The 27236-nt window shown below is 38.5% G+C and overlaps 1 protein-coding gene and 1 long non-coding RNA gene across 4 annotated transcripts in view; one reads left to right on the top strand and one right to left on the bottom strand.

The window, feature by feature from the left end:
• Positions 1-13306, bottom strand: part of CELF2 (CUGBP Elav-like family member 2) — a 531606-nt gene extending 518300 nt beyond the window's left edge. For 2 of the 3 annotated variants that reach the window (XM_082449744.1, XM_082449743.1), the window contains exon 1: positions 8845-13306. In XM_082449744.1, the coding sequence (XP_082305870.1) occupies positions 8845-8897 (53 nt within the window). In that variant the 5' untranslated portion in view covers positions 8898-13306. The remainder of the gene's footprint in view (positions 1-8844) is intronic. The other variant, XM_082449746.1, reaches the window with a different exon arrangement.
• The window catches only part of LOC309655064, a 195034-nt gene that overhangs the window by 22504 nt on the left and 145294 nt on the right, over positions 1-27236 (top strand). The window lies entirely within an intron of this gene.

The raw sequence follows: 27236 nt of genomic DNA, 5'->3' as shown, positions 1-27236 counted from the left end.
AGAGTGCTTCTTTGTTCTATCTCACATTGATCACATAATTTTATAGAAGGGGATCCTTAGATATAATCTGGTTCAATCGCTCATCTTACAAATGAGGAATGTGTGGATTTCTGTTCAAATCCTGGCTGGGCAAAATGCGGTGTCGGGTAATACTAAGGATGCAAAGATGAATGGGGCATGGACTTTATCTTTTGAGAGTTCACAGTCTAGGAATGGAACTAAGATATACATAAATATTACAAAGCAGGAAATCTGCACTTGCATTGGAGCATCTAAGGTTTAGATTCAGGGCTATGAGCATTTAGGGGAAGAAAACCTTCCTTCCTGGTGGGAGATGGGTGGGGTGGAAGCCAGGGAGAGAGGGTTAGGGAGACATCCTTGCAGGAAATAAGTATCAAACCTACATCAGGGCTGGGCACTACTGGAGACACAGTGGTAAACAAGACAGACAAACCATGTCCTCGTGAATAATATGGTGTTTGGGGAGTGGAGACTTTTTAACACAGAGATGCAGAAAGAAGAGTGATTAGTTGATCTGTTGAGGTGCCTTCTCCTGTTGCACTAAAACAGAAAGGGGAGGTAAACACAGGGACTCCCTGTGGGAACAGACATGAAACCTACACACTGAGTCCGCTCCTTATACTATAATCTGTAGCATATGATGCTGGTATTCGGGAACTCTCAGTCTGAACACATATTTGGGGAGTGTAGAGAGGTTAAGTGTCAGATTCTCTTCCCAAAGAGTGGAATAAAAGTGCCAGGTGATTCTCCTTTATTTTGGGAAGATAACTTCCCTGTGGTCTCTGACCCCTGGGAGACATTCCCCAATTACAGGGATTTCCTCTTGTGTTTCTCCTAACAGAGATTTCACAGGATCTGGATGTGCTGGGTTTGTCCTTGCTGGTCCAGCCCACTAGGGAAACAGACCCGTTCAGGAGCGGGGAACAAAATAATTGTCAAGTGAATATTTTTCTGCTGATTATTGGAGTCAGTGGAGTGGAAACAACTCCTGAGGGTGTTTTAGTGGTTTGGTTTTTTTTGAGTGCTGGAAGGAGATGTAAAAGCCTTGGCAGTAGCATTCCAACCTATAGATAACAGGATTTCTCTACTTTACATTTTTATATGATCTTATAATACCCTTTGTTATTATTAGTTAGGTAATGTGCTACATTAGTCACGCTTTGTGAAAAATAGTAGATTATTCTGATATAATACATTATTTAAAAGGCCCAGGTCTTGTATTCATTTTTATAAACATATAATTCCCTACCTAAAGAATTATTACTGGATATAACTCTGTTTTCATAGCCTACTTCCCCCCTGCTCTACAAAGGTTTTCTAAAGAACCCAGTAGTAACTGGGTCATGATTCTTCAAACTTTCCAGTGGGGAAAAAAAATGATGTGGTGCAAATTTTTCCCATCTGAGGCATAGTTAAGGCAAGATGCTTCATTAAGTTACCAACATACCAAGGAAAGGTGCCATGACCAGACAGTACCTACTTCATAAGGTTGTTGCAAAGATTAAATGAGATATTAAACACAGAGCTCTTAGCATAATGCCTGGCACACAGAAAGCATTAATAATTCTTCTATCATCCTCTAAGAAGACTAATCTCTGATCTTCAGATGGCCAGCCTGCTCTCACTGGACACCAAGAGAGTTCCACGTAAACTCTCCTCACTCCAAGCGCCTCCAAGATGTCATGTAACGTGAGCTGAAGAGTATCTACACGTGGCATTCATTCAAAATCACACAGCACGCTTTCCTCCGTGAGTTTGGAATTCATCTTGGGAGATTTATCAGGCATGTGAAAGGGAAACATCTCCTAAATGAGCTGGAGAAAGCAACGAAACAGAAAGAAACGAGGCCAAGCACTGACTTAAAACATGTCAGGATTTGGTCTATTTTTTTCCATCAACATGTGCTGTTCTCATTAATGGGAGTTTCTCACACACTCAGTAAGGGAACAGGCAAAAGTGTATTTTGTTATAGCCTGAAGGCTCACCCAAACATTTAAAGAATTTGGGGAGCCATAAATTTCCTCCAGACTATAATCATCTTTGTGAGATCAAGTGCTCATGACCGAAAACATCTCTGATCTGTGAAATATGACCAAGGCTCTTTAAAATATTTTTTCCCAATAAGGAGGTAAGTTCATGATATGTACTTTGTCATGAGATTTGAAAACATCCTTCTAGCTATCTGTCAAAACGACTTCTATTTTTTTGTTGGTCAAATCATTAGCCTAGATAACAGATGAAAGGTAGGCTATGGTCCTTGGGCCAAATCCCACCCATTTCCTGTTTTTGTAAATAAAGTTTTATTGGTTCACACTCAACCTTAGTCATTTACATATTACCTGTGGCTACTTTCATGCTAGGATGGCAGACCTAAGTAGCTGCAACAGAGACTGTGTGGGCAGCAAAAACTGACCTATGTACTATCTGGCCCTTTATAGAAGTTTGCCAACCCCTGATCTAGATCACTGTCTTGTGTAGAAAGAATTCTGCTTGAATACAGTCATCTGTCAGATTCCCAGAGAATTTAAAAATTTCCCGTGTTATCAAATCCAGACACTTTGCTGACTGGAACAGAAAGGAGGAAGTGAAGAGAGAATTACTAAACTGGGAGTTAGAAGTCACTCATTCATTCATCCATTTATTCATTCCACATAAGACACCACCACCATTCCTGTGGTAAATACTGGCATTAGAGTATGAACAATCTGGCCTCATAGAGTATAAAGTCAATGAGGGAGACAAACAGTGACCACGTCATTCATTCGTTCATCCTTCATTCATTCATTCTCTGTAATGTGCCAGGAAATATTTTAGGCACCGGTTAACCATACCAGTTAACCACACCAATTATACATTCTAATGGTGAAGAGAAATAATAAGCACATATGAAAATAGCAGGTACGATAAGTGCTATAATGAGAATATTAGTTCAACCATATGAAACTGAAATTTTTATAGGTCTACAGTAGTTAAATATTGACAATCTTATATGATTCAACCTATCAGTGAGAAATGTTGAAGAGTAATTTTTGGATGGCTTTAAATTAAGGGATCTGGGAGAGGGAGATAAATTAGGAGGTTGGGATTAACATATACACACCACTGTATGTAAAATAGATAAACAATAAGGTCCTACTGCTTAGCACAAGGAACTATACTCAATATCTCATAAAAACCTATAATGGAGAAGAATCTGAAAAAGAATATATATGTATAACTGAATCACTTCTGTACCCTTGAAACTAATTGTAAATTAACTATACATCAACAACAAAAAATTTTAATAAATTGAGGGATCAAGGAAGGCTTCACTGAGGAGGTGACATCTGAGCTAAGACTTGAATGACAGCAGCGTCTTGCCCTGCAAACATCGAGGGAGAAGATTTCCAGGCAGGGAGAGGGAGAGCTCCTTGCAAATACTCTATAGCCAAAGTAAGCTTGGATCATTCGAGGAAGAGAAAGAAGACCAGAGGGGCTGGAGCAACTTGGGCTCTGGGGAAAGAGGGAGGAAATAAGGTTGAAGAGGTAGTCAAGGGCAAGGTCAGATGGGGTCTTGTGGGTTAGGATAAGGATCTTGGCTTTTACTTGAAGAGTAATGGGAGGGCTTTTAAAAAGGAACATCACATGATCCAATTTATGGCTTTTAAGTGTTTTCATTCCTCTTCCGTGAGAAGTAGACCATGATAGCAAGAACTGAAGCAGGGAGATTTAGGAGGTAGTACGGAGTTCTGAGCAAAACAAGAAGACTACAGCAAGGAAAGGTGGAGAAAAGTGGGGAGGCAGGAGATGTTTAGGAGTTGAAATCAGCAGGAGCTGGTGATAGTTTAGATGTAATTAGGAGGGAAAATGAGGGAGGAGGGAGGATGCCAACTTTCCAGTTTGAGTACCTGGCCGGATACCTACTTGGTGTGATTCATAAGCCTGTGAACACCAGAAAAGAAGCAGGTCTTAGGGGAGATAACAGGTACCGTTTTCAACCTGTTGAACTTGAGTCATCTTTATGACTTGTTTTCCCTCAAGTGGTATCGATGAACATGAAATCTTACATGAATCAGATTGGCAGGTTTGTTTTATTCTTGTAATCATACATCTACTACCTTGTCATTTCCTTTTTCGTCTTCTATGTACTGACTATTTTTTCTTGATTTAGCTGATTTTGATTCTCTTGAGTGAAGCTTTTGTGTTTGTGCTTTCCCAGTGGTCAAGAGGGGAGTCTTACAGTTGCAAATTTGTTGGCGTGTCTTTTGGTGGAAGTTGTTTCTTTTATGCCCCTTGAGGTAGACAGAAATTAAAACAGCCAACAGCAGGATTCCCAACCTGGATTTGTTTTCCATTTGACAAAATGGACCTAGGAGGGAGTGATGCTAAATAAACAGTGCCCGACAAAGGTTTAGGACCGGAACTTGTATCCCACCCTCAGATCATATCTTAAAACACTAAATTAGGGTGTAAGCAGATTCAAAAAATGTGCCTTGCAATCACTTTTCAAGAGCAGCAGATTTGGCAGAACTCCAGGCCGCATAACTGGAGCAAACATCTGAAAATTATTCCAGGGTAGGCAGGTTTGAAAGCCTTTCCGTGTTATATACCAAGCATTCCGCTCACCTCTTATCAGACAAAGGCAGTAGCAGTATTATAATAGGATCCCCCACCTCTGGATTTGAAAAGCATTTTACTGAGGTAAATCACATCACGTACAACCCTGTATGCCATCAGCATACACATCTTCAGTCTCCTGCTAGATTATCCCACTTAGAAGGTCATGCTATATCTTTCCTTCTCCCACATACACAGGCTCACCTCAGAGATATTACGGCTTTGATTCCAGACCGCTAAAATAAAGTGAAAATCGCAATAAAGTGAGTCACATTTTTTGGTTTCCCAGTGCATATGAAAATTATGTTTACACTATACTATAGTCTATTAAGTGTGCAATAGCATTATGTCTAAAAAAAACAATGTACAGGGACTTCCCTGGTGGCGCAGTGGTTAAGAATCCGCCCGCCAATGCAGGGGACACAGGTTCGAGCCCTGGTCCGGGAGGATCCCACATGCCCTGGAGCAACTGGCCCCATGCGCCACAACTACTGAGCCTGCGCTCTAGAGCCTGCAAGCCACAGCTGCTGGGCCTGCGTGCCACAACTACTGAAACCCACGTGCCTGGAGCCTGTGCTCTGCAACGAGAGAGACTACCATGATGGGAGAGGCCACCGCAATGAGAAGCACGCGCACCGCAACAAAGAGTAGCCCCCGCTCGCCGCAGCTAGAGAAAGCCGCGCGCAGCAACGAAGACCGAATGCAGCCAAAAATAAATAAATAAATTTATTTAAAAAACAAGGTGCATACCTTAATTAAAAATATTTTATTGCTACTAGTGGGAAGCAGCCACATAGCACAAGGAGATCAGCTTGGTGCTTTGTGACCACCTAAAGGGGTGGGGTGGGATAGGGAGGGTGGGAGGGAGACGCAAGAGGGAGGAGAAATGGGGATATATGTATATGTATAACTGATTCACTTTGTTATAAAGCAGAAACTAACACACCATTGTAAAGCAACTATACTCCAATAAAGATGTTAAAAAATATACATATTTAACTGTTAAAAAATGCTAACCATCATGTAAGACTTCAGCGAGTCACCTTCTTTTTGCAATGGTAGCATCAAAGATCACCGATCACAGATCACCAGAATAAGTATAATAATGATGAAAAAATTGAGACAGTCTGAGAATTACCAAAATGGGACACAGAGACAAGAAGTGAGCAAATGCTGTTGGAAAAATGGCACCAAAAGGCTTGCTCGACATGGGGTTGCCCCAAACCTTCAGTCCGTAAAAAACAAACAACAAAAAAAGGCAATATCTTCCAAGCACAATAAAGCAAAGCATTAAAACAAGGTGTGTCTGTAATGGACAGAGCATTAGTGTTGGTGAGTGAATGGTTCCATGAATCAGAATTAGCCAAGCTGATGCCCGATTATAAACAATTAAGGAATTTAAAATGTGACACCTAAACACTACACACTTCATAATTCCTTATCGCAGGAAAGAATTACACACAGTTAAAATGATGATGGAATAACACCTGCCAAGAAGAGGTGTGGACAGAATGAACTTAGTGTACCCAGAGGTCAATGGGAAGATGTTTCTCTTTCCCAGGGCTTCCCAGTCCAAGTTTGTGAAGCTTTATTTACTCCAGCCATAAAATAACCTTCACTTATGTTAGAGACACATTTAGGGGAAAGGCAACATTACCACTGGCTTTTTAAGTGTGTTAAGACTAAGGATCATTATCTGAAAAGGCCTTTGCAGGGCAACATTTTTAAAGATTTGTAATCTTACACACGTTCTTAGAGCTGGGGCCCCCCTTATCCACTTGTGCAATACTAAGTTAATCACTGAAAACAATTTTTTAAAAAGCACCCTTAAGAAATATTTCAATTTTAGAAATAGGTTAGTAATCCAGTTAAAGAATGAAATTTATTATAATAGCTGCATCATAAGGACATGTACAGAAGTACTTTAGCATCTCTCAATTAAAAATAAAATTTAAACCTACAAATAGAAGAAAGTATCACTGACAGGCCCATAAAACATTCGTGCCTTTTCATCTAGAAATCCTGGGAATTATTTAATGAAAGCAGAAAGGTATAGCTCTCTGAGTCCGTCGTTCATATAAATCAAGGACTGGAAATAATCTAAATTTTCAGCCAACAGGGTAATTTAGTAAAACAATGTACATCAACATCATGATGCTGTTTTAGTCATTAAAATTATGGTTATGAAGGGGAAGCAGAAACATAGAAATGTGTTTGATATTTAACTGGAAAAAGAGCAGATTATAAAATGACACATACTATATGACATGTATACACGTGAAGTTCTAGAAAGCAAGAATTTTTAAAAAGAAAATAAGATGGATAGTGGCCAATTTTTCTTTTATTTGCTCTTTTGTATCATGTGGTTGCTTTTAAAAATAATCAAATTAGTTCAGTGCAGCACTATTTTCAATAGCCAAGACATGGAAACAACCTAAATGCCCATCAACAGATAAATGGATAAAGAAGAGGTGGTACATATATACAATGAAATACTACTCAGCCCTAAAAAGGAATGAAATAATGCCATTTGCAGCAACATGGATGGGCCTAGAGATTATCTTACTATGAAGTCAGAAAGAGAAAGACAAATACCATATGATATCACTTATATGTGGAATCTAAAATATGACACAAATGAACTGATCTACAAAACAGAAACAGACTCACAGACATAGAGAATAGACTTGTGGTTGCTGAGGGGGAGTGGGAGAGGGAGGGAGTGGGAGTTTGGGATTACCAGATGCAAACTATTATATATAGGATGGATAAAATTACAAGGTCCTTCTATATTCAGTATCTGTGTTAAACCATAATGGAAAAGAATATGAAAAAGTATGTGAATATGTATATATATGTATGTATAACTGAATCACTTTGCTGTGCCATAGAAATTAACACATTGTAAATCAACTATACTTCAATAAAATAAATTTAAAAAATAATACAATTTAAAAAAAAAACTGGGCTTCCCTGGTGGCGTGGTGGTTGAGAATCTGCCTGCCAATGCAGGGGACACGGGTTCGAGCCCTGCTCTGGGAGGATCCCACATGCCGCGGAGCAACTGGGCCCGTGGGCCACGGCTACTGAGCCTGCGCGTCTGGGCCTGTGCTCCGCAACAAGAGAGGCCACGATAGTGAGAGGCCCGCGCACCGCGATGAAGAGTGGCCCCTGCTTGCCGCAACTAGAGAAAGCCCTCGCACAGAAACGAAGACCCAACACAGCCAAAAATAAATAAATAAATAAATAAACTCCAATCTCTTTAAAAAAAAAAAAAAAATCTAAGGCAGAACTCAGGGAAATAAGTAATAGCCAATTAATACAAGATGTCAGGAAAAAGAGGTGACTTTTTGGGTCTTGGTTTAGTTCCAATGGAATCATGTTTGGGAGTAGGTATTCGGGACAACATGCCATTGTGTTAAACCGCTTTTCATAAAAACTCCTCCATTTAACATTTTTGTATTTTAAAAATTGCCCAAAGTGCTTTTGGCTGGGAAATACCCTTCAGTGTTAAGTTAGACCTAGGAAGGCATTGTGAACTCTATGGAAGGAGTCAGCTTAGACCCAAGTGGAGGAAATGCATGAACTTTCGCCACTTTGAGGTCCTTGGGTTCTCATTTTTCTGGGTCTCTGAATCATGAAGAGGTCTGAGTTCACCTTTTCAGGAGCATTCAGAGAACGACCTTGTTTCAGAAACTCTACTCATTCCCTTCCGAGGTCAGCTGAGTTTTTATAGGACCAGCATTTCCAAATTAGGCCTGGGGGTGGGGAGGAGAGGTCACAGGAGGAAACCGCATTTCCACAGACCCTCTTACAAGAGGGGAAGGAATAGTCTTCTGGAAAGTTCGCTTTTTTATCTGAAGTCCCAGAAAGTTTCCCACATCCCCTCTGATGGATTCAGGGCCCCATGGAACGCAATAATAAGTATAACTGGCTCCCTGAGTCAGCCAATGTGAGGAATCATTTCAGTAAGACAAACTCTCATTAAAATGCACCGCCTTCCCCTGAGGGAGTGAAACTGAGGACTTCTCCCGCCCCTCTTTCCACATCCGCTGGAAGTTGTTTCCGAATCACCACGGCGCATCCCGCTAAGCGGACCCGGCGGTCCCTGCCACCCACCCCTGGCACTGCACGCAGCATCCCACGCGCCGTAATTGGGGTGCGGGCGGGGAAAGCACTTGGCCGTGAACGGTAACAGCGACGAGAGAGAAAGAAAAGCAGGCCTACCTTAAAACTTTCCAGTCTTTGAGTGGATCCAAGTCAGAGATTAAGGAGACCATTGTCTAAAGGGCGGCCGGCCGAAGGCAGATCCAGTCCGGAGAGGAGGGGGCGCGGGGAGGGGATGCGGGGGAAGGAAGCGGCCGCCGGCTGCTCGGCTCAGGCCCGGAGCGACCGGGCGCCTGCACGCGCGGCTCTTCCTCCTTCTAGGATTGATAAGCACTTGTCCTGGCTTTTCTCCACGCCCACGGCCTAATCAATCTTGCGCTAGATTACTCCCCAGCCCCGGCTCATTTCTCCACACCACCTTTTAAGGCCCTTGTAATCTGCTCCAACTGATCACATTTGACCTTTTTGTAGCCCACTTTATTCCAAGCACAGCTCTCAGTTAAATCTCTCTTTATTAACACCGTCCTCCTTGGCTTGCTTTTGGAACAAACAGATCAAGCCTGAAGCCTCCAGACTTTAACAGCAATCATTTACAGATTACTGCAAGCTGCAGCTTTCTCCTCCTCTGGGGCATCCTCGTGAGATTTTGCTTTCATATTCCTGTCAGAAGACCGGTTAGGTTTCTTTTTTCCCTTTTTTTTTTTTTTTTTGGTGGCTTGGGTTCTGGGACACCAGCGTCGGGCTTACAGCTTCCCTCAGAGGCTGTAACTACATGACTCTTAGGATTTGTTTTTTAGAAATCATTTGGAACTGGCCTGCTAACAAGCTAGAATTTACTGTGTGCTTTCTGGCAGGGAATTTGTTACACTGCTTTTTTTCCCCCCTCCTTTCTTTCTTTCTCGGGATTTAAAAGAACATGAAGAGGGGGAAATGTAGAATCTCTCCAAGCATTAAGAGAAAAGGGCGTGGGCTTTTCTCCCTCAACTTGTATATCTTTTGTCCTTTATTTAAAACTGAACATCCTTTCAACAATCATCTGAAACCGTGCACAGATGTTGCAAACAATATCCAGAGCAGAATTGTTTTCCTCTAGGCTGGTCTGTGTGCTGATGTAGGTTTTTGTGACTGTATGGGTTTCTTATTTTTGTAAGCACTGCCTCATAGCATATGCTAGCATATGCTTTCCGAGGTTCTAGGTAATAAGACTCCACTACTGAAGCCCCTCCCCACCCTGTCCTCCCAGGATCCTGGCATTAGAAGACCTTGAAATCACCTGGCATAGGGGTCTCCATGACCTCCCAGGTCATTCAGATTTTCCTCACACCTGCATGCCACATGAGCTTAACATGATAGGACCTTTACTCTCTTTATATCCAATTCCTCTTTTTCCTACACTTATTTTAGAAGGTAATTTTAAGACCATCACCATAAATGGAAGATCAGCCTCCCTGGTCTAACAAAACAATGATTGTTGTGCCTGGACACATGGCCAGTTGTAAATCTTTTTGTCTTGGATGAAAAGAGTGTAGAGAGTGAGTGTTAGGGGATGTTAAGGACACACCGGCACCAACCAAGACATTCGCCACAAGCAGAGTCCAGATTTAAAGAGAACACAGTGCCATTCAATGTTCTGCAGTGACCTTACTACCTCAAATGGTCAGCCAGGAGGATGGGTTCCAATTTCTTGCCTTTAGGCTGAGCTTACCAAGAAAAAGAATCTCTTCTTTCCTGAGAGTCTCCAGAGGGAAAGATGTGGTGACAGCTGTTGGAAGCATGCTGCTTTTACTGTCAGAAAGTTCTTCCAGTCAACTCGAAATGCCCCTCACAGCATTTTAAATCCTTTCCCTGTTACCCTTTTGTTGAAGGACCCCCTTCTGTCTGAAAATATGCAGCAAACCCTCAGCTGTCTCTTTTACAGTCATACATACTTTCCCTAATGGCTGTAAATGACCCTCCTCAGAAGTACAACTCTCCTTATGCTAAACAAAGAGAATTTCATACCTTTTCCAAAAACCATTGCCTCTCTGGGGCTTCGTGCTCCTTCCTGGGCTGTCTTTGCTGTCCCACTGTGGATCTTGGGTCACAGTATAATAATGTGTAAACATTTACATGACACTTGTAATCCCCAAGTACCTCACCAAATGTGGGTGATAATAATAGCATTTGTGGGACGTGTACCTGCAAAGAGTTCCAAATGCTTAGATAATTAATAAGCTGTTTCTCCCTTTAGAAAGTTAGCAGGAAAAAACAAAAGATTATAATGAAATAGTTTCTGTGACTACAATGATATCATTTTTATATATTAACCCACTGCTCTGCTGCTGAGATTCAGATCTGGAGAAGAAGGGGGAATGGATCCTTAACCCTTGGAGTTCAGGGTTAATGGGTGAAAAGGGGGAGGGACTTGGCTTTTGGCCAAAGGACAAAAGGACAAAAGCATGTTCCTCAATTATTAAATCATGTTTTAAAGCAGTAGTCCTTCCAAAAACTTTTTAAAGGCAGTAGAAACTTTCCTTTGGATGAAACCTTGTCCCAAGTCCAAGTGCAGAAACAGATACTAGTGAAAGTTTATTACTGGGACTAATTTCTTTAGGTGTGTTAGCTTGTTCAGCCCTTGTGACTAAGTTGTTTACAAAGTAAGTTACCAGAAGCACCACTGTTTTGTTAATGCAGGTGAGGACATTTGGGCATGCAAATTTGGGCTCACAGGGCTAGTCCTCAGCAGGGGGAGGTGTGGTACCCAGAAGCCACGCCCACTGGACCCCACGTGATCAACCACACAGGGCACTCCTTTCCTCCAGCAGAGAGGAATACACAAATAGGGTTCATCTGTATTGGGGTGGGACTAGGGTTGGGATCAGGTTAGGGGTGGATAAGACTGCATGAGGCTCCTGCTTCCTCTTCTAAGGTGCCCCTAGGAAACCCTAGCATTCAGGAGGACACGCTTTGAAATACACTTCCTGAAGTATTTGGTGATAGACAATCTTTGAAAGGCTGTGTTGAGTCCAATACAGGCTGAAGATTTTGCTCTTAACTTTCTTAATTTTGAGGAACAAGTGTTTTCTGACATACACTGGAGATTAATTCCATGCTGTATATAGTGCGAATTTTCTTTTCCTCGCTCCCCTAAGCATTCTGTTCCTGATTCTGAACAGCTTTACATCAAATGGATCCGTTGCCTACCAAGAAAAAGGCCATCAGAAAGATTCATTCACCTTCAGCTATGAGGGAGACCAGTAAAAATGAACAAACAAGATACTGCCCTGTTCAAAACTTGGCCAACTATTCATCTTTAGCTCAGGAAAAGCAACAATATACTTTCTATATGTAAAACTCAAAGGTTAAATTTAGTTTTGAGAAACTTTGCCCCCAAATATAATTTTCTTCCATGTCACTATATGAATTACAAGATTTAATTTTGGGTTCTTTTCCTCATATTTTGATAAACTGATGCCTTTAAAAAATGAAATTATTTTATTATTGCTTATAATGACTCTTCAATGGTTGGCTCTTCTGAATGGTCCCTATGTGTTAAAAAAGAATGTCATCCATATAAAGCAACATTCTTAAATTGTCCCACTATTACCAGGGACAAGACTCATAGTTTTCCTTTTCATATAACTAAAATTTCTGCGATATCCTTCCCTCTTCCCACATACAGAAACTAAAACTAAAATCCAAATCCAAACAAAAAGCAACGCCCCCTTTGGACCTCTTCCATCCAAACAAACAAAACCTCCAGCCCCAAACCTTATGAGCCTGTGGTTTCCATGAGTATGGTGATTAGAGTCACCTGTGAAGAAACTGAACCACAGAATCTCAGTGAAGAGACAAGAGCAGGAGCCAAAGAATCTGCATGTCACACCAGACCTAGGCAGGAAATGCTGATAGAGAGTCAGCAAGTGTAAAATTTACCCCAGTCATATAGCATCCCGGGTGACTTTTCATGGGTTGAGGGCCATGACCTTGAAGCCAAAGGTGAAGATCTTATGTTATAGAGAAACAGGAAGCACCTGGGTGTGAAGTAGCCAAAGAAAGAAAACAAGCATTCTCCATCAGTCAGAAGTTAGACCAACTACTGAACAGAGCTTCAGAAAGACAGGTATGATGTCTCAGGAAATTCATCTCCCAAGAAAATGTCTAACTTCCTGATAGTCAGGAATTAAAAACAGAAACAAAATCAAAAACAAAAAAACAAACAAAAATAACACAACCTTGCTAAGGAAAAAAATAACATTTTACGTCCTTTTTTCATTCTATGTTTGTCTCTAATTTCTGATTCCTAGGAATCCAATTATCCTGTTTGTTTGTTTGTTTATTTTAGAAAATCTTGTTTCAAGCTTACTCAGTCCTAATTCTGTTACTTCCTGATAAAGATTCTTTCTCCTGCTTGTTCCAGATTTTTCTTTTTCTTATTTGCCAGCTCTTTCCTTCTCCTCAAGTGGGTAAGGTCTCTCTCTCCCTTTTTTTTTTTTTTAACATCTTTATTGGCGTATAATTGCTTTACAATGGTGGGTTAGTTTCTTCTGTATAACAAAGTGAATCAGCTATACATATACATATATCCCCATATCTCTTCCCTCTTGCGTCTACCTCCCTCCCTCTCACCCTCCCTATCCCACCCTTCTAGGTGGTCACAAAGCATGGAACTGATCTCCCTGTGCTATGCGGCTGCTTCCCACAAGCTATCAATTTTACATTTGGTAGTGTATGTATGTGCATGACACTCTCTCACTTTGTCCCAGCTTACCCTTCCCCCTCCCCATGTCCTCAAGTCCATTCTCTAGTAGGTCTGCACCTTTATTCCCATCCTGCCCCTATGTTCTTCAGAACCATATTTTTTTTTTTTAGGTTCCATATATATGTGTTAGCATACGGTATTTGTTTTTCTCTTTCTGACTTACTTCACTCTGTATGACAGACTCTAGGTCCATCCACCTCACTACAAATAACGCAATTTCATTTCTTTTTATGGCTAAGTAATATTCCATTGTATATATGGGCCACATCTTCCTTATCCATTCATCTGTCGATGAACACTTAGGTTGCTTCCATGTCCTGGCTATTGTAAATAGAGCTGCAATGAACATTTTGGTACATGACTCTTTTTGAATTATGGTTTTCTCAGGGTATATGCCCAGTAGTGGGATTGCTGGGTCATATAGTAATTCTATTTTTAGTTTTTTAAGGAACCTCCATACTGTTCTCCAGAGTGGCTGTATCAATTTACATTCCCACCAACAGTGCAAGAAGGCTCCCTTTTCTCCACACCCTCTCCAGCATTTATTGTTTCTAGATTTTTTGATGATGGCCATTCGGACTGGTGTGAGGTGATACCTCATTGTAGTTTTGATGTGCAAATCTCTAATGATTACTGATGTTGAGCATCCTTTCATGTGTTTGTTGGCAATCTGTAAATCTTCTTTGGAGAAATGTTTATTTAGGTCTTCTGCCCATTTTTGGATTGGGTTGTTTGTTTTTTGGCTATTGAGCTGCATGAGCTGCTTGTAAATTTTGGAGATTAATCCTTTGTCAGTTGCTCCATTTGCAAATATTTTCTCCCCTTCTGAGGGTTGTCTTTTCATCTTGTTTATGGTTTCCTTTGCTGTGCAAAACTTTTAAGTTTCATTTGGTCCCATTTATTTTTGTTTTTATTTCCATTACTCTAGGAGGTGGATCAAAAAGGATCTTGCTGTGATTTATGTCATAGACTGTTCTGCCTATGTTTTCCTCTAAGAGTTTTATAGTGTCTGGCCTTACATTTAGCTCTTTAATCCATTTTGAGTTTATTTTTGTGTATGGTGTTAGGGAGTGTTCTAATTTCATTCTTTTACATGTAGCTGTCCAGTTTTCCCAGGACCACTTACTGAAGAGGCTGTCTTTTCTCCATTGTATATTCTTGCCTCCTTTATCAAAAATAAGGTGACCATATGTGCGTGGGTTTATCTCTTGGCTTTCTATCCTGTTTCATTGATCTATATTTCTGTTTTTGTGCCAGTACCATACTGTCTTGAGTACTATAGCTCTGTAGTGTAGTCTGAAGTCAGGGAGCCTGATTCCTCCAGCTCCGTTTTTCTTTCTCAAGATTGCTTTGGCTATTCGGGGTCTTTTGTGTTTCCATACAAATTGTGCAAGTTTTTGTTCTCATTCTGTGAAAAATGCCAGTGGTAGTTTGATAGGGATTGCAGTGAATCTGTAGATTGCTTTGGGTAGTAGAGTCATTTTCACAATGTTGATTCTTCCAATCCAAGAACATGGTATATCTCTCCATCTGTTTGTATCATCTTTAATTTCTTTCATCAGTGTCATAATTTTCTGCATACAGGTCCTTTGTCTCCTTAGATAGGTTTATTCCTAGGTATTTTATTCTTTTTGTTGCAGTGGTAAATGGGAGTGTTGCCTTAATTTCTCTTTCGGATTTTTCATCATTAGTGTATAGGAATGCAAGAGATTTCTGTGCATTAATTTTGTATCCTGCTACTTTATCAAATTCATTGATTAGCTCTAGTACTTTTCTGATAGCATCTTTAGGATTCGCTATGTATAGTATCATGACATCTGCAAACAGCGACAGCTTTACTTCTTCTTTTCCAATTTGGATTCCTTTTATTTCTTTTTCTTCTCTGATTGCTGTGGGTAAAACTTCCAAAACAATGTTGAATAATAGTGGTGAGAGTGGGCAACCTTGTCTTGTTCCTGATCTTAGTGGAAATGGTTTCAGTTTTTCACCATTGAGGACAATGTGGGCTGTGGGATTGTCATATATGGCCTTTATTAAGTTGAGAAAAGTTCCCTCTATGCCTATTTTCTGGAAAGTTTTTATCATAAATGGGTATTGAATTTTGTCAAAAGCTTTTTCTGCATCTATTGAGATGATCATATGGTTTTTATTCTTCAATTTGTTAATATGGTGTATCACACTGATTGATTTGCGTATATTGAAGAATCCTTGCATTCCGGGGATAAACCCCACTTGCTCATGGTGTTTGATCCTTTTACGGTGCTGTTGGATTCTGTTTGCTAGTATTTTGTTGAGGATTTTTGCATCTATGTTCATCAGTGATATTGGCCTGTAGTTCTCTTTCTCTGTGACATCTTTGTCTGGTTTTGGTATCAGGGTGATGGTGGTCTCGTAGAATGAGTTTGGGAGTGTTCCTCCCTCTGCTCTATTTTGGAAGAGTTTGAGAAGGATAGGTGTTAGCTCTTCTCTGAATGCTTGACAGAATTCGCCTGTGAAGCCATCTGATCCTGGACTTTTGTTTGTTGGAAGATTTTTAATCACAGTTTCAATTTCAGTGCTTGTGATTGGTCTGTTTATATTTTCTATTTCTTCCTGGTTCAGGCTCAGAAGGTTGTGCTTTTCTAAGAATTTGTCCATTTCTTCCAGGTTGTCCATTTTATTGGCATAGAGTTGTTTGTAGTAATCTCTCATGATCCTTTGTATTTCTTCAGTGTCAGTGGTTACTTCTCCTTTTTCATTTCTAATTCTATTGATTTGAGTCTTCTCCCTTTTTTTCTTGATGAGTCTGGCTAGTGGTTTATCAATTTTGTTTATCTTCTCAAAGAACCAGCTTTTAGTTTTATTGATCTTTGCTATTGTTTCCTTCATTTCTTTTTCATTTATTTCTGAGCTGATCTTTATGATTTCTTTCCTTCTGCTAACTTTGGGGTTTTTTTTGTTCTTCTTTCTCTAATTGTTTTAGGTGTAAGGTTAGGTTGTTTATTTGAGATGTTTCTTGTTTCTTAAGGTAGGATTGTATTGCTATAAACTTCCCTCTTAGAACTGCTTTTGCTGCATCCCATAGGTTTTGGGTCGTCGTGTTTTCATTGTCATTTGTTGCTAGGTATTTTTTATTTCCTCTTTGATTTCTTCAGTGATCTCTTGGTTATTAAGCAGTGTATTGTTTAGCCTCCATGTGTTTTTATTTTTTACAGATTTTTTCCTGTAATTGATATCTAGTCTCATAGCGTTGTGGTTGGAAAAGATACTTGATGTGATTTCAATTTTCTTAAATTTAGCAAGGCTTGATTTGTGACCCAAGATATGATCTATCCTGGAGAATGTTCCATGAGCACTTGAGAAGAAAGTGTAATCTGCTGTTTTTGGATGGAATGTCCTATAAATATCAATTAAGTCCATCTTGTTTAATGTATCATTTAAAGCTTGTGTTTCCTTATTTATTTTCATTTTGGATGATCTGTCCATTGGTGAAAGTGGGGTGTTAAAGTCCCCTACTATGATTGTGTTACTGTCGATTTCCCCTTTTATGGCTGTTAGCATTTGCCTTATGTATGGAGGTGCTCCTATGTTGGGTGCATACATATTTATAATTGTTATATCTTCTTCTTGGATTGGTCCCTTGATCATTATGTAGTGTCCTTCTTTGTCTCTTGTAATAGTCTTTATTTTAAAGTCTATTTTGTCTGATAGGAGAATTGCTACTCCAGCTTTCTTTTGATTTCCATTTGCATGGAATATCTTTTTCCATCCCCTCACTTTCAGTCTGTATGTGTCCCTAGGTCTGAAGTGGGTCTCTTGTAGACAGCATATGTATGGATCTTGTTTTTGCATCCATTCAGCCAGTCTATGTCTTTCAGTTGGAGCATTTAATGCATTTACATTTAGGGTAATTATCAATATGTATGTTCCTATTACCATTTTCGTAATTGTTTTGGGTTTGTTATTGTAGGTCTTTTCCTTCTCTTGTGTTTCCTGCCTAGAGAAGTTCCTTTAGCATTTGTTGTGAAGTTGGTTTGGTGGTGCTGAATTCTCTTAGCTTTTGCTTGTCTGTAAGGGTTTTAATTTTCCATCAAATCTGAATGAGATCCTTGGTGGGTAGAGTAATCTTGGTTGTACATTTTTCCCTTCCATCACTTTAAATATGTCCTACCACTCCCTTCTGGCTTGCAGAGTTTCTGCTGAAAGATCAGCCGTTAACCTTATGGGGATTCCCTTGTATGTTATTTTTTGTTTTTCCCTTGCTGCTTTTAATATTTTTTGTTTGTATTTAATTTTTGATAGTTTGATTAATATGTGTCTTGGCATGTTTCTCCTTGGATTTTTCCTGTATGGGACTCTCTGTGCTTCCTGGACTTAACTATTTCCTTTCCCATATTAGGGAAGTTTTCAACTATAATCTCTTCAAATATTTTCTCAGTCCCTTTCTTTTTCTCTTCTTCTTCTGGGACCCCTATAATTCAGATGTTGGTGCTCTATCTCCCTTTAAGAAACTCAAATGACTGATTGGAAATACATTCTACTTCTGTAGAAGAAGCTTCCATGGTCTTGGTGATGTGCCAGAGTTTTCAAGTTGGTGGATGGAATGAACTCAGAGACTCTAGCTCTTGTTCTTGACCCTGGAAATTGGATCCAGCTTTGCATTGTTTTCATAGCAATGATGATAGACAGGGGTCACCAGATAAATGCCGTACTCTCTGTTAAAGTTGGATTTGAGACACAAGGATGAAATTTTTAGTATAAGTATGCCCCCTCCAAATATTGCATGGGATATACATATACTAAAAAATTATTTGCTTTTTATCTGAACTGACACTTTAAGTCCTGTTTCAGTTTAGGACTTATTTAGCAAATAAGTCCTTTTTACTTGCTAAATCTGGCAACTGTATGCTAGATTGACTTTTTTTTTTTAACATCTTTATTGGAGTATAATTGCTTTACAATGGTGTGTTAGTTTCTGCTTTATAACAAAGTGAATCAGCTGTACATATACATATATCCCCATATCTCTTCCCTCTTGTGCCTCCCTCCCTCCCACACTCCCTATCCCACCCCTCTAGGTGGTCACAAAGCACTGAGCTGATCTCCCTGTGTTATGCAGCTGCTTCCCAGTAGCTATCGATTTGACTTTTAAATAAAAAGAGCAACATCATGGTGATGATTATTTTTCATTTATGGAGGTCTGTAAAGGCACCCTGATGTCACTGGCTATGTCGGGGTTCAGAACAGTCCTCCCTAGGATGTGGATTATTTTGAGTTAAAGGCAATCAAGACCCCACAAGCTAAGGAGACACTACTGCCCGTCCTTCAACTACCTAGAAGAATTTAAATTGGGGATTTTTCCTAGAAAAATAATTATTACCAGAGATACATTTTATCTAAGTGGCCTCATCTATATGGCACGGCAAACATCTAATTACCAGACATGTGCTCTTCTTATCATCCTGTGAATGGCCCTCCTGTCCTTGGAAGCCCCAGGCCCCATCCCTTTCCCTAGCTCAGGATGGCATATAAGCCTCATTTTACCTTTCTGTCTCTGACCCTCTCAGGTACATGTAATTCCCATACATGCAGAATTAAATTCTATTTTCTCCTGTTAATCTATTTCACGTTAATTTAATTCTTGGACCAGCCAGAAGAACCTAGAAGGGTAGAGGAACGTTTTCTTCCTCCCTGACAACCAGGCATCAAATTGCATTTACTGAAATGTTCTTAAAGCATCTTTACTGTCTTATGTGTTATAAGTCAAACATAAAAAGCCCCATTTGAGGTTGCTTTCTCAACAAACAGTGATATGATGCAAGAATGCCTGTATCTTCCAATGTTGGAAATTAGAAAGTGCCAGGCACCCTTCTTGTCTCAAGACTGGCAAGTTGACTGCATTTTTAAGTGTTGGTAACATTGATATGTTCAGAAGCACCAAAGCTGACATTTTGTAAAATTTGGGAGCATCTCTATATTATATTTATTTTATACAGAGTGACTTGGCAGATAACACAGTTGCTGTGTCGTCTTGTTTTTGCACCCAGCAAGCATCAGCTCCTACTGTACAAAATCTGCACCTGAAACAGTTAACCATTAATCTTCGGTTGCGTAAAATGTGTCTTGTACATATCCTTACATTAGCAAGGTCTACAGAGACCAACTTCCAAAGATGGTGGGGTTTTCTTTTTTTTTAAGAAATGAATGTAACTTTAATGGAATTTCAAGTGCTTTCGTGTTTAGCTCCCAACACCTGATACAATGAAAAGTCTATGAACAAAGATATATGTTTTGGTGCCTCATCAATGATTGGAGAATTGCTATTATGGGACACTAAAAAAAAAATTGCTATTATGGAAACTAAAAGAATTCTAAAAGTTCTCTGAAGAGAGAGCTACAAAACCTGCTAAATAGAAGTAAAGACCAAATGTGTTATTCAGGGTCTACATATGTACTGAATATTTTCTACTGGTGTAAAAGCCCTCTTAACAATTGGGAAGTAATGCTTTTTCTCATTTGGAGTCTTTCTTAGTCAGCTGAACAGGAGGGCAAAATGGATTAAAGCAGGGGGAGGGGAGGGCTGACTCTCTGCCAGGCATATTTTAAAAGTGAGAAAGGAAGAGAGGGGAGAAGACTCACACCCAGCCAGCAGCTTTTCATGCCGTTCAAAGGCATCACAGGCCAAATTTGGCCATAAAGTGGGAAAAAAAAAAAAAAAAAATTTGAGCTTTAACTCCTGTACTGCCACAGAAGATGTGATTTTTAAAGCTGTGTAATGTCCTTCTTTTAATTTCCAGTCTGCTTTGTTAGCACTCACGGCTCCCAGCAAGCGGGACAAAGAGATGCCCAGAAAAAAGATGTATTGTTCAGACGGTCCCTGTAGCTCAGGCCAGGAAATAAAACCTGCAACGTTGATCCTATTATCATTTTTTTGGTTTTGTTTTTTCTTTCAATGGCAATTTCAGATTACTCTGGTGTTTGTGTGCTTCAAGACAGGACTCCTCACTGCTTTTTAAGAGGGAAAACTGAGTTTTAGAGGAAAGTCAAACACAAGTGTCAAGTTTCCAGTCAATGAAACAATGTCAGCTTCTGCTTATGAAGGACTGCCTAACCAGGAATTCCGCCTAGGGATCAGAGAAAAAGATAAGCTGCCCAGTATTATCCCCAACTTAAAAACAGCAGACCTAAGTGGAATTAAGTGTGCAACAAACTTACTTGAAGACACAGATTTAAATACTTAATAACTTGTTAATTTAATTCACAGTAGTAACTACAAAAAATACTGATGGATAATTGATTGATTGTATAAAGTGTTTATTTGGCAATCAAATGAGCCATTAGCATGCCAAAGCATTTTCCCATTTGTCTACTAGGTAAGGCTTTTTACCATGCTGAAGCACCATGTTTCTTTCTTTTTCTTTTTTAATTTCCAATATGTTGTAGACCAGTATTTTTGTAAAATACAATAAAATTGAACTACTAGAAAAAAATAAAGCAAAATAATACGAAGTATAAACCCCAATTTTAAAAATTATTGGATTAATAGATATAAAATTACTCTGTAAAATTGCTATGCATGTCCAAACTCTTACTCCTAATTGTTAAAAAACAAACAAGCCACAGACCTGCGTTGGTCTGCTTTTCACAGTCTGAGGACTACTGGTGAAAAGTATTCAACAACAATAAGAAACAAATTCTACAAACTTTGAAAGAATAGTTTTAGGACCTGTATTGAACCAAGCCATATATGATCTAAGGCAAATAGAAATTATGTCCATTTATACTGTTGATGAAAAGATAAAAAATAAGCTATTCGGGACTTCCCTGTTGGCACAGTGGTTAAGAATCCACCTGCCAATGCAGGGGATACAGGTTCGAGCCCTGGTCCAGGAAGATCCCACATGCCGCGGAGCAACTAAGCCCACGAGCCACAACTAGTGAGCCTGCGTGCCACAACTACTGAAGCCCACATGCCTAGAGCCCATACTCCACAACAAGAGAAGCCACTGCAATGAGTCGCCTGTGCACTGCAATGAAAAGTAGCCCCCACTCGCCACAACTAGAGAAAGCCCGCGCGCAGCAACGAAGACCCAATACAGCCAAAAATTAATTAATTAATTAATTAAAAAATAAGCTATTCTAGTAAAACATAAAAAATTAAAATCAATTAACTTAGCCACCGGATCCCAAACATTCTTAAAGTCACCATTTAATGAGAAATTTAAAAAATCATTTATAATTACACTCATGCTTTAAAAACTGGGACTCGAGTTCATTGAAAATAATTCTTTGTTGACTGGCAAGTTTGGAAATTAGTCCTTGCTTGTGACACCTCTTTAATGCTTCCTCTAGTTCCTATTTTATTCTACGATAGCAAAAGGAAAACAAAACACCGCTGTTGATTTGCTATAATTTAAGATATCTCAATAAATGAAAATCCAAATGTATTCCCCAAAAGATCATTTAGATTATAAAACATTTTGAAGGGTTGCTAATGTAGTTAATTTCCCCTAGTGTGCTTGAGCAGTGTTTTAAATCACTAAACAGTTGGCATAGCTATAAGTAGAAGGGCCTAGAAGTGAAAATGGAAAAGAATCTTGATTTAATAAATGCATAGCACTTACTATGTCCCAGCCACTGTTCTAAAGGATGTACAAAAATTAAGTCACTCAATCCTCGTAACAACCTATGAGGCAAACTCTATTTTTATCTTCGTTTTACAGATGAGGAAACTAAAGCTCAGAGAGGGTAAATGATGACTGTAGTTAGTAGCCGGCGGAGGCAAGATTTGAAACCAAGTGGTCTGGTTTTCCAGTCACCCTCTCATTCCAAACCTAAGGGGCATCTTCTAATGGACCATCAGAAAGAAGGGCAAAGCATTTTTCAAATCATAAATGTAATTCAACTGGACAATTAATGAGCATTGTGATTTAAATAAAGCTTTCCCATGAACATATTTAATTTATAGATCAAGGCAGAAGGCGGAAACCATCATTTTATTCTTAGATCACTGAAGATTCACTGAATATCCATTCACCTCCCTTTAGAAACCACTTCTTTCAGTGTCCTTTCTAAATAACTATAGTAATATAACTAATGTCCACTCAGTTGCCTTTGTACTTTCCTTTGTAAACATCCACCCTGAATTGCTCCTTTATCGGAGAAGATAACCCCAGCTCTAACCCTCATCTATGGATCATTTATACATACTCTACAAGAGCTTAGAAAAGGATCAAAAGTCTCTGAGTGTGTAGGCAACAAAAACCATACAAGCATTTCCAGAGTCCAGAGGGGAATTACTGTTTGCTGTGTATAAATCAAAACCTACATGCATGTAAGTACAATTATGAAGGAGATATTCCCAAAGGGGAAAAAGTAGGAAGGAAAGAAAACATATCTAGACAACAACGATAGAATGGCACAAACAATGGCACAAAATTTAACAAAGGCATCACTGGAACAGAATTTGGCCCTCAGTATTATATTATTCCTTGAATAGAAAAACTAATAGATGAGGGTGAAAACGTAACGGAGAGACTGGAATAATTACTGAACTAATGTCTTTTGAAAACACTGTGGGACCTCTATGGAGGTAAAAATATTAGACCCTCAATTTGTATCAGAAACCAAAATAAATACCAGACAGATTGAAGAACTAGATATAAAAAGTGAAACCACAGAAAATTAGAGGAAAATATAGGGGAGACAAATCTTTGTCTTGATAATTTCTCTGTTTTTAAGTAATTATAAGGGAAAAATTTTAAGTAAAAGCAGTTATAAAAAATATGAAGAAAAGTTTTACATTTGAGTCCATAAAAATCCATTTATCAAAAACATCATACGTAACATTAGAATATGAAAGACAAATTAACACATTATTGACTGGGGGTTTCTGCAGAAACTAACGCCTGTGGCTGTAATATATCTCCAGTCAAAAATGTGTTAAGAAACATATATGCATTTATAACAGAGCAAAACTCTGTAGATACAATGATAGAAAAAAATGTGGGCAAATGCCAAAAACAGAAAATGTACCAAAGAAGAAATTCAAATGAAAATATGCATATAAAATTTCTGAAAGAATCAAAGAAATGTTAGTTAAAATAAAATACAGTGCTTTACCCATCAAACTGGTAAATACCTTTAAATGACTATATGTAATGGCCAAAGGAGGTACAATTAAAAGGGCCCACTTATATATAGCTATATGGCTGGTGAATGTTTAAATTGTTGTCCAGAAGGCAATTTGGAATTATGTGTCAAAAATTTTAAAAATATTCCTACTATTTGACTCAGAAATTTCACTTCTAAAAGTTTTTGTTTTTAAGATTTACGTAGAAGGATATTCATTGCAGTACTAATTATATTAATAAACTATTAGAGGCAACCTAAATGTCCAGCAATTTAAGGTACATTAAAATATATATGCATACAATGTTATAACTATAAGATGGTATATTATGAAGCCATTAAAACCATATTTTGGTGGAATAACTTTGAAAGACTTTCAAAATAAAATAAGAGAAAAAGGCAGGGCATAACATGTTGTCTATCATGTATTATCAATATTTTGTTTTGCTACCAGGGATTGTAAACTTAATTGCCAAAAGTCCACAGAGGTATCACAGTGAGTAAAGCTAGCAAAGAAGACACCTATGAAAATGCAACAATCTTTCTTTCTCCAGATTTTCCAAAAACATTCAGCCTACTTGGTCTAGCTTTTTCTTTTGCAATTATCTTTCCTTCCTCCATTGCCCATCTTTCTTTTTTCCCACTCTTATTGAAGACCAGGCACAGAAAAATATCTCTCTACTGTAAGGATGTGTAATTACTGGCGATGGAAATTCAGCATCACATTAAGGAAGAGCACTCAGAGTGGGGAGTGTGGCTAGGAGGAGAGAGGAGCCCTCTGAGGGCAGGAGTCCCACCCAATCTATTCTTGCCATAGCAGAGTGGGGCCCAAATGTCAGTTCTTGCACTTCACTTGACTTAAGATTATACATACACACAGTGTATAAGATTTCATGTATGTTTCATAACACACTGTGCAGACCAGACAAAACACACTGAGAAGCTTCAGGTTTGTGACTACCAACAATCCCACTTATGTACAGGAATGCAAAAGCTGGAAAGAAATACACAAAAATACAGTTATTAGCATAATTTCAATCATTTTAATTTTATTTTCTTCATATCTTTTCTATTTTCTAAGTTCTCTCCATGTATTTTTTTTTTTATAATCAGTAAACTATGACCTCCTCATGTTATTTTATCCCTTTAGTAATCCTTTTAGGAGATATAGTTAAAAAAAACAAATGAAGGGTCCTATTTCGAAGTTTGTCTTTGATCTTGTATGTCTAAATATGTCCACCTATCTATATGGTTATAGATAATGCCCTTATTTATGAAATCATTATTTCTTTCCTTTTCTTTCTTTTTTTTTTAAATCATTATTTGTAAGCTGCTGGAAACTTCTTTCAAAAACAGGGGTCTAAAAATTTGTCTCATTTTTCACTCTCTTGCGGCTTACCCTAATCATTTTTGGCATAATTTCAACTGCATTTTTCTTTTCTCCTTTAAATCATATCCATCCTTTTCAATTACAGTTAGGCAATGTTAAGCAATTTTCTAATCTAGTGGTAGAGACCATCGATGGTTCAATTTTGGCAGTTCACTGGCCAAAGTGTCTTATTTCAAATATTAGGACAGTCCATAACTGTTTGGAAAGGCATGGCTTTTAAAACAGAAAAGAAAGCTCTAAGGTTTGTTAGCGCTGCCGTGCCATCTCTCAGCACATGCTTCTCTGGATAGTCACCTTACAAAAGGGGGTTAAAAAAAGCAAAAAGAATGTAGCACTAAGTACAGTACTCAATCTAGGAGAAAAGAATATAACAGGCTCAGCTGATTAAGGGTTATGATAAAATAACTGGCAACAACTACAAAGCCCTCTCTTTATGTAAGGACAAAGAATGCTTTTCACAAAGCTCAAAACAAATTAATTACAGAATCACTGCTGCACACACACAGTAATCTTTATACACCTCCCTGTCTGGGTATCTTATGTTTAAAGGGTGAGGCTTCTTGGAAACAGGCTTGTTTGACCATTTGTCTTGTTTATAAAGCTTGAATTTTATGAAAATTGGGAAAACAGAAAGATCTGGATTTCATTTTTAACCAGCCATTGCTTTTTTCTAATTCCTCTATTTTATTGGAAGCATGTTGTGTTTTGTAAAGTATTACATAAAAAGAGAAAATGAAAATTGTTCAAATTAGTATAGCATAAAAACAAGTGTATCCTAGCTATTAGGCTGACATTGGACCAGGAAATAGTGTAATAGTGTAATTCATTTTCAAAGAAAGGCTTGCTATAACCTTTAAAATGAGAATTTTTTTTTTCAAATGTGTGATATCAAACCTTAAGGGCTTTCTTCCCACCGAAGCATTAAAAAGTGAGAATTCTGACTTCTTGTTGACAGTGTTTAAATGAATATGTCAGTTTATAATTACAAATGCAAGGGGGAACTTTTTATAACTGAATATTTAACACATGTTAAAGTTATAACACAATCCACATAATGTATTTCTTGCCCCGTTTTGTCCGTGCTTTCTCTCTACAAAATAGGTGTCACAAATCACTCACTTGAAAACTCGAAAATAGTTTTCTGAGATGACGAGTTTGCTATGAAAGTGGGGGTAGATTACTCTATAGCCTTTCTTTTAATGTGTGTGTGTGTGTGTGTGTGTGTGTGTGTGTGTGTGTGTGTGTTAATAACATAATCCTTACAGGCAAATAAAGACCAAAAGGAGTAGAAAATATTTCCTGTAGGGGCAGAGGGTGTAGGCAGGTTAAATTCACTATGTTTATGATTTCACTTTGCTTAATTGTAGAATGCTTCTTATTCCTGTAGCACCTTTCAAGTGAGCTGGCAGACTCCCTGATCAGTACGGAAATGTATTTCCCCAATCCTCTCCTTACTTCCCTGTGACCTCTTGAAAATAAGGTTAGGCCATTTGTTTTCTGCTAACTTGATTTCCATTCTTTGAGTTGAATCAAAGAGTATAGAAAACTTGTCATAGCAGACTGAAAAATGCAGAAATATTTCAAGGGTTTCTGCTCTATAACTTCTTTTTAGAAGAAGCAACCCTTTATAGAGATTTTTTTTCCCTCCCAGATGAGTCACAAGGTGTGATTGAAGACTTCTCATCGTAAAGACCTAAGTTTTAATATTGGCCAACTGTGTGCTTTTGTCATGTGATAGCTTAGGGTCCTTTATATTGCCTCTTCTAAACACCCAACATGACCAGAAATCCCTAAGTAGACAGTCTGAAGGAAATTTTTTTTAATTGAAGTATAGTTTATTTATAATGTTGTGTTAGTTTCAGGTGTACAGCAAAGTTATTCAGTTTTATGTATATATATATAAATATATATATACACACATGTATATATATACACACATATACATGTGTATATATGTTTGTATATATATATATACTTTTTCAGATTCTTTTCCATTATAGGTTATTACAAGATATTGAATATAGTTCCCTGTGCTATACAGTAGATCCCTGTTCAAAGGACATTTTTATTCTTGATAACAACATGGAACAAACATTTTACATGCATTTATCTCTTTTAATGTTCACAGAAAACACTATGAAGTACGTAGTATTATTGATCTTGTTTTACAAATGAGGAAATAAATTCAAGCCCAAAGTAGCACAACCATTAAATGTTGGAGCAGTGGTTTCAGCTCACTTATGGCTGACTTCAGAACCTACACTTTCCCAA

Source organism: Balaenoptera physalus, assembly GCF_965194825.1.
Source record: "Balaenoptera physalus genome assembly, chromosome: 2".
NCBI classification, from domain to species: Eukaryota; Metazoa; Chordata; class Mammalia; order Artiodactyla; family Balaenopteridae; genus Balaenoptera; species Balaenoptera physalus.
The sequence above is the reverse complement of the archived record's forward strand: the minus strand, read 5'-3'. Positions and strand labels throughout refer to the sequence as shown.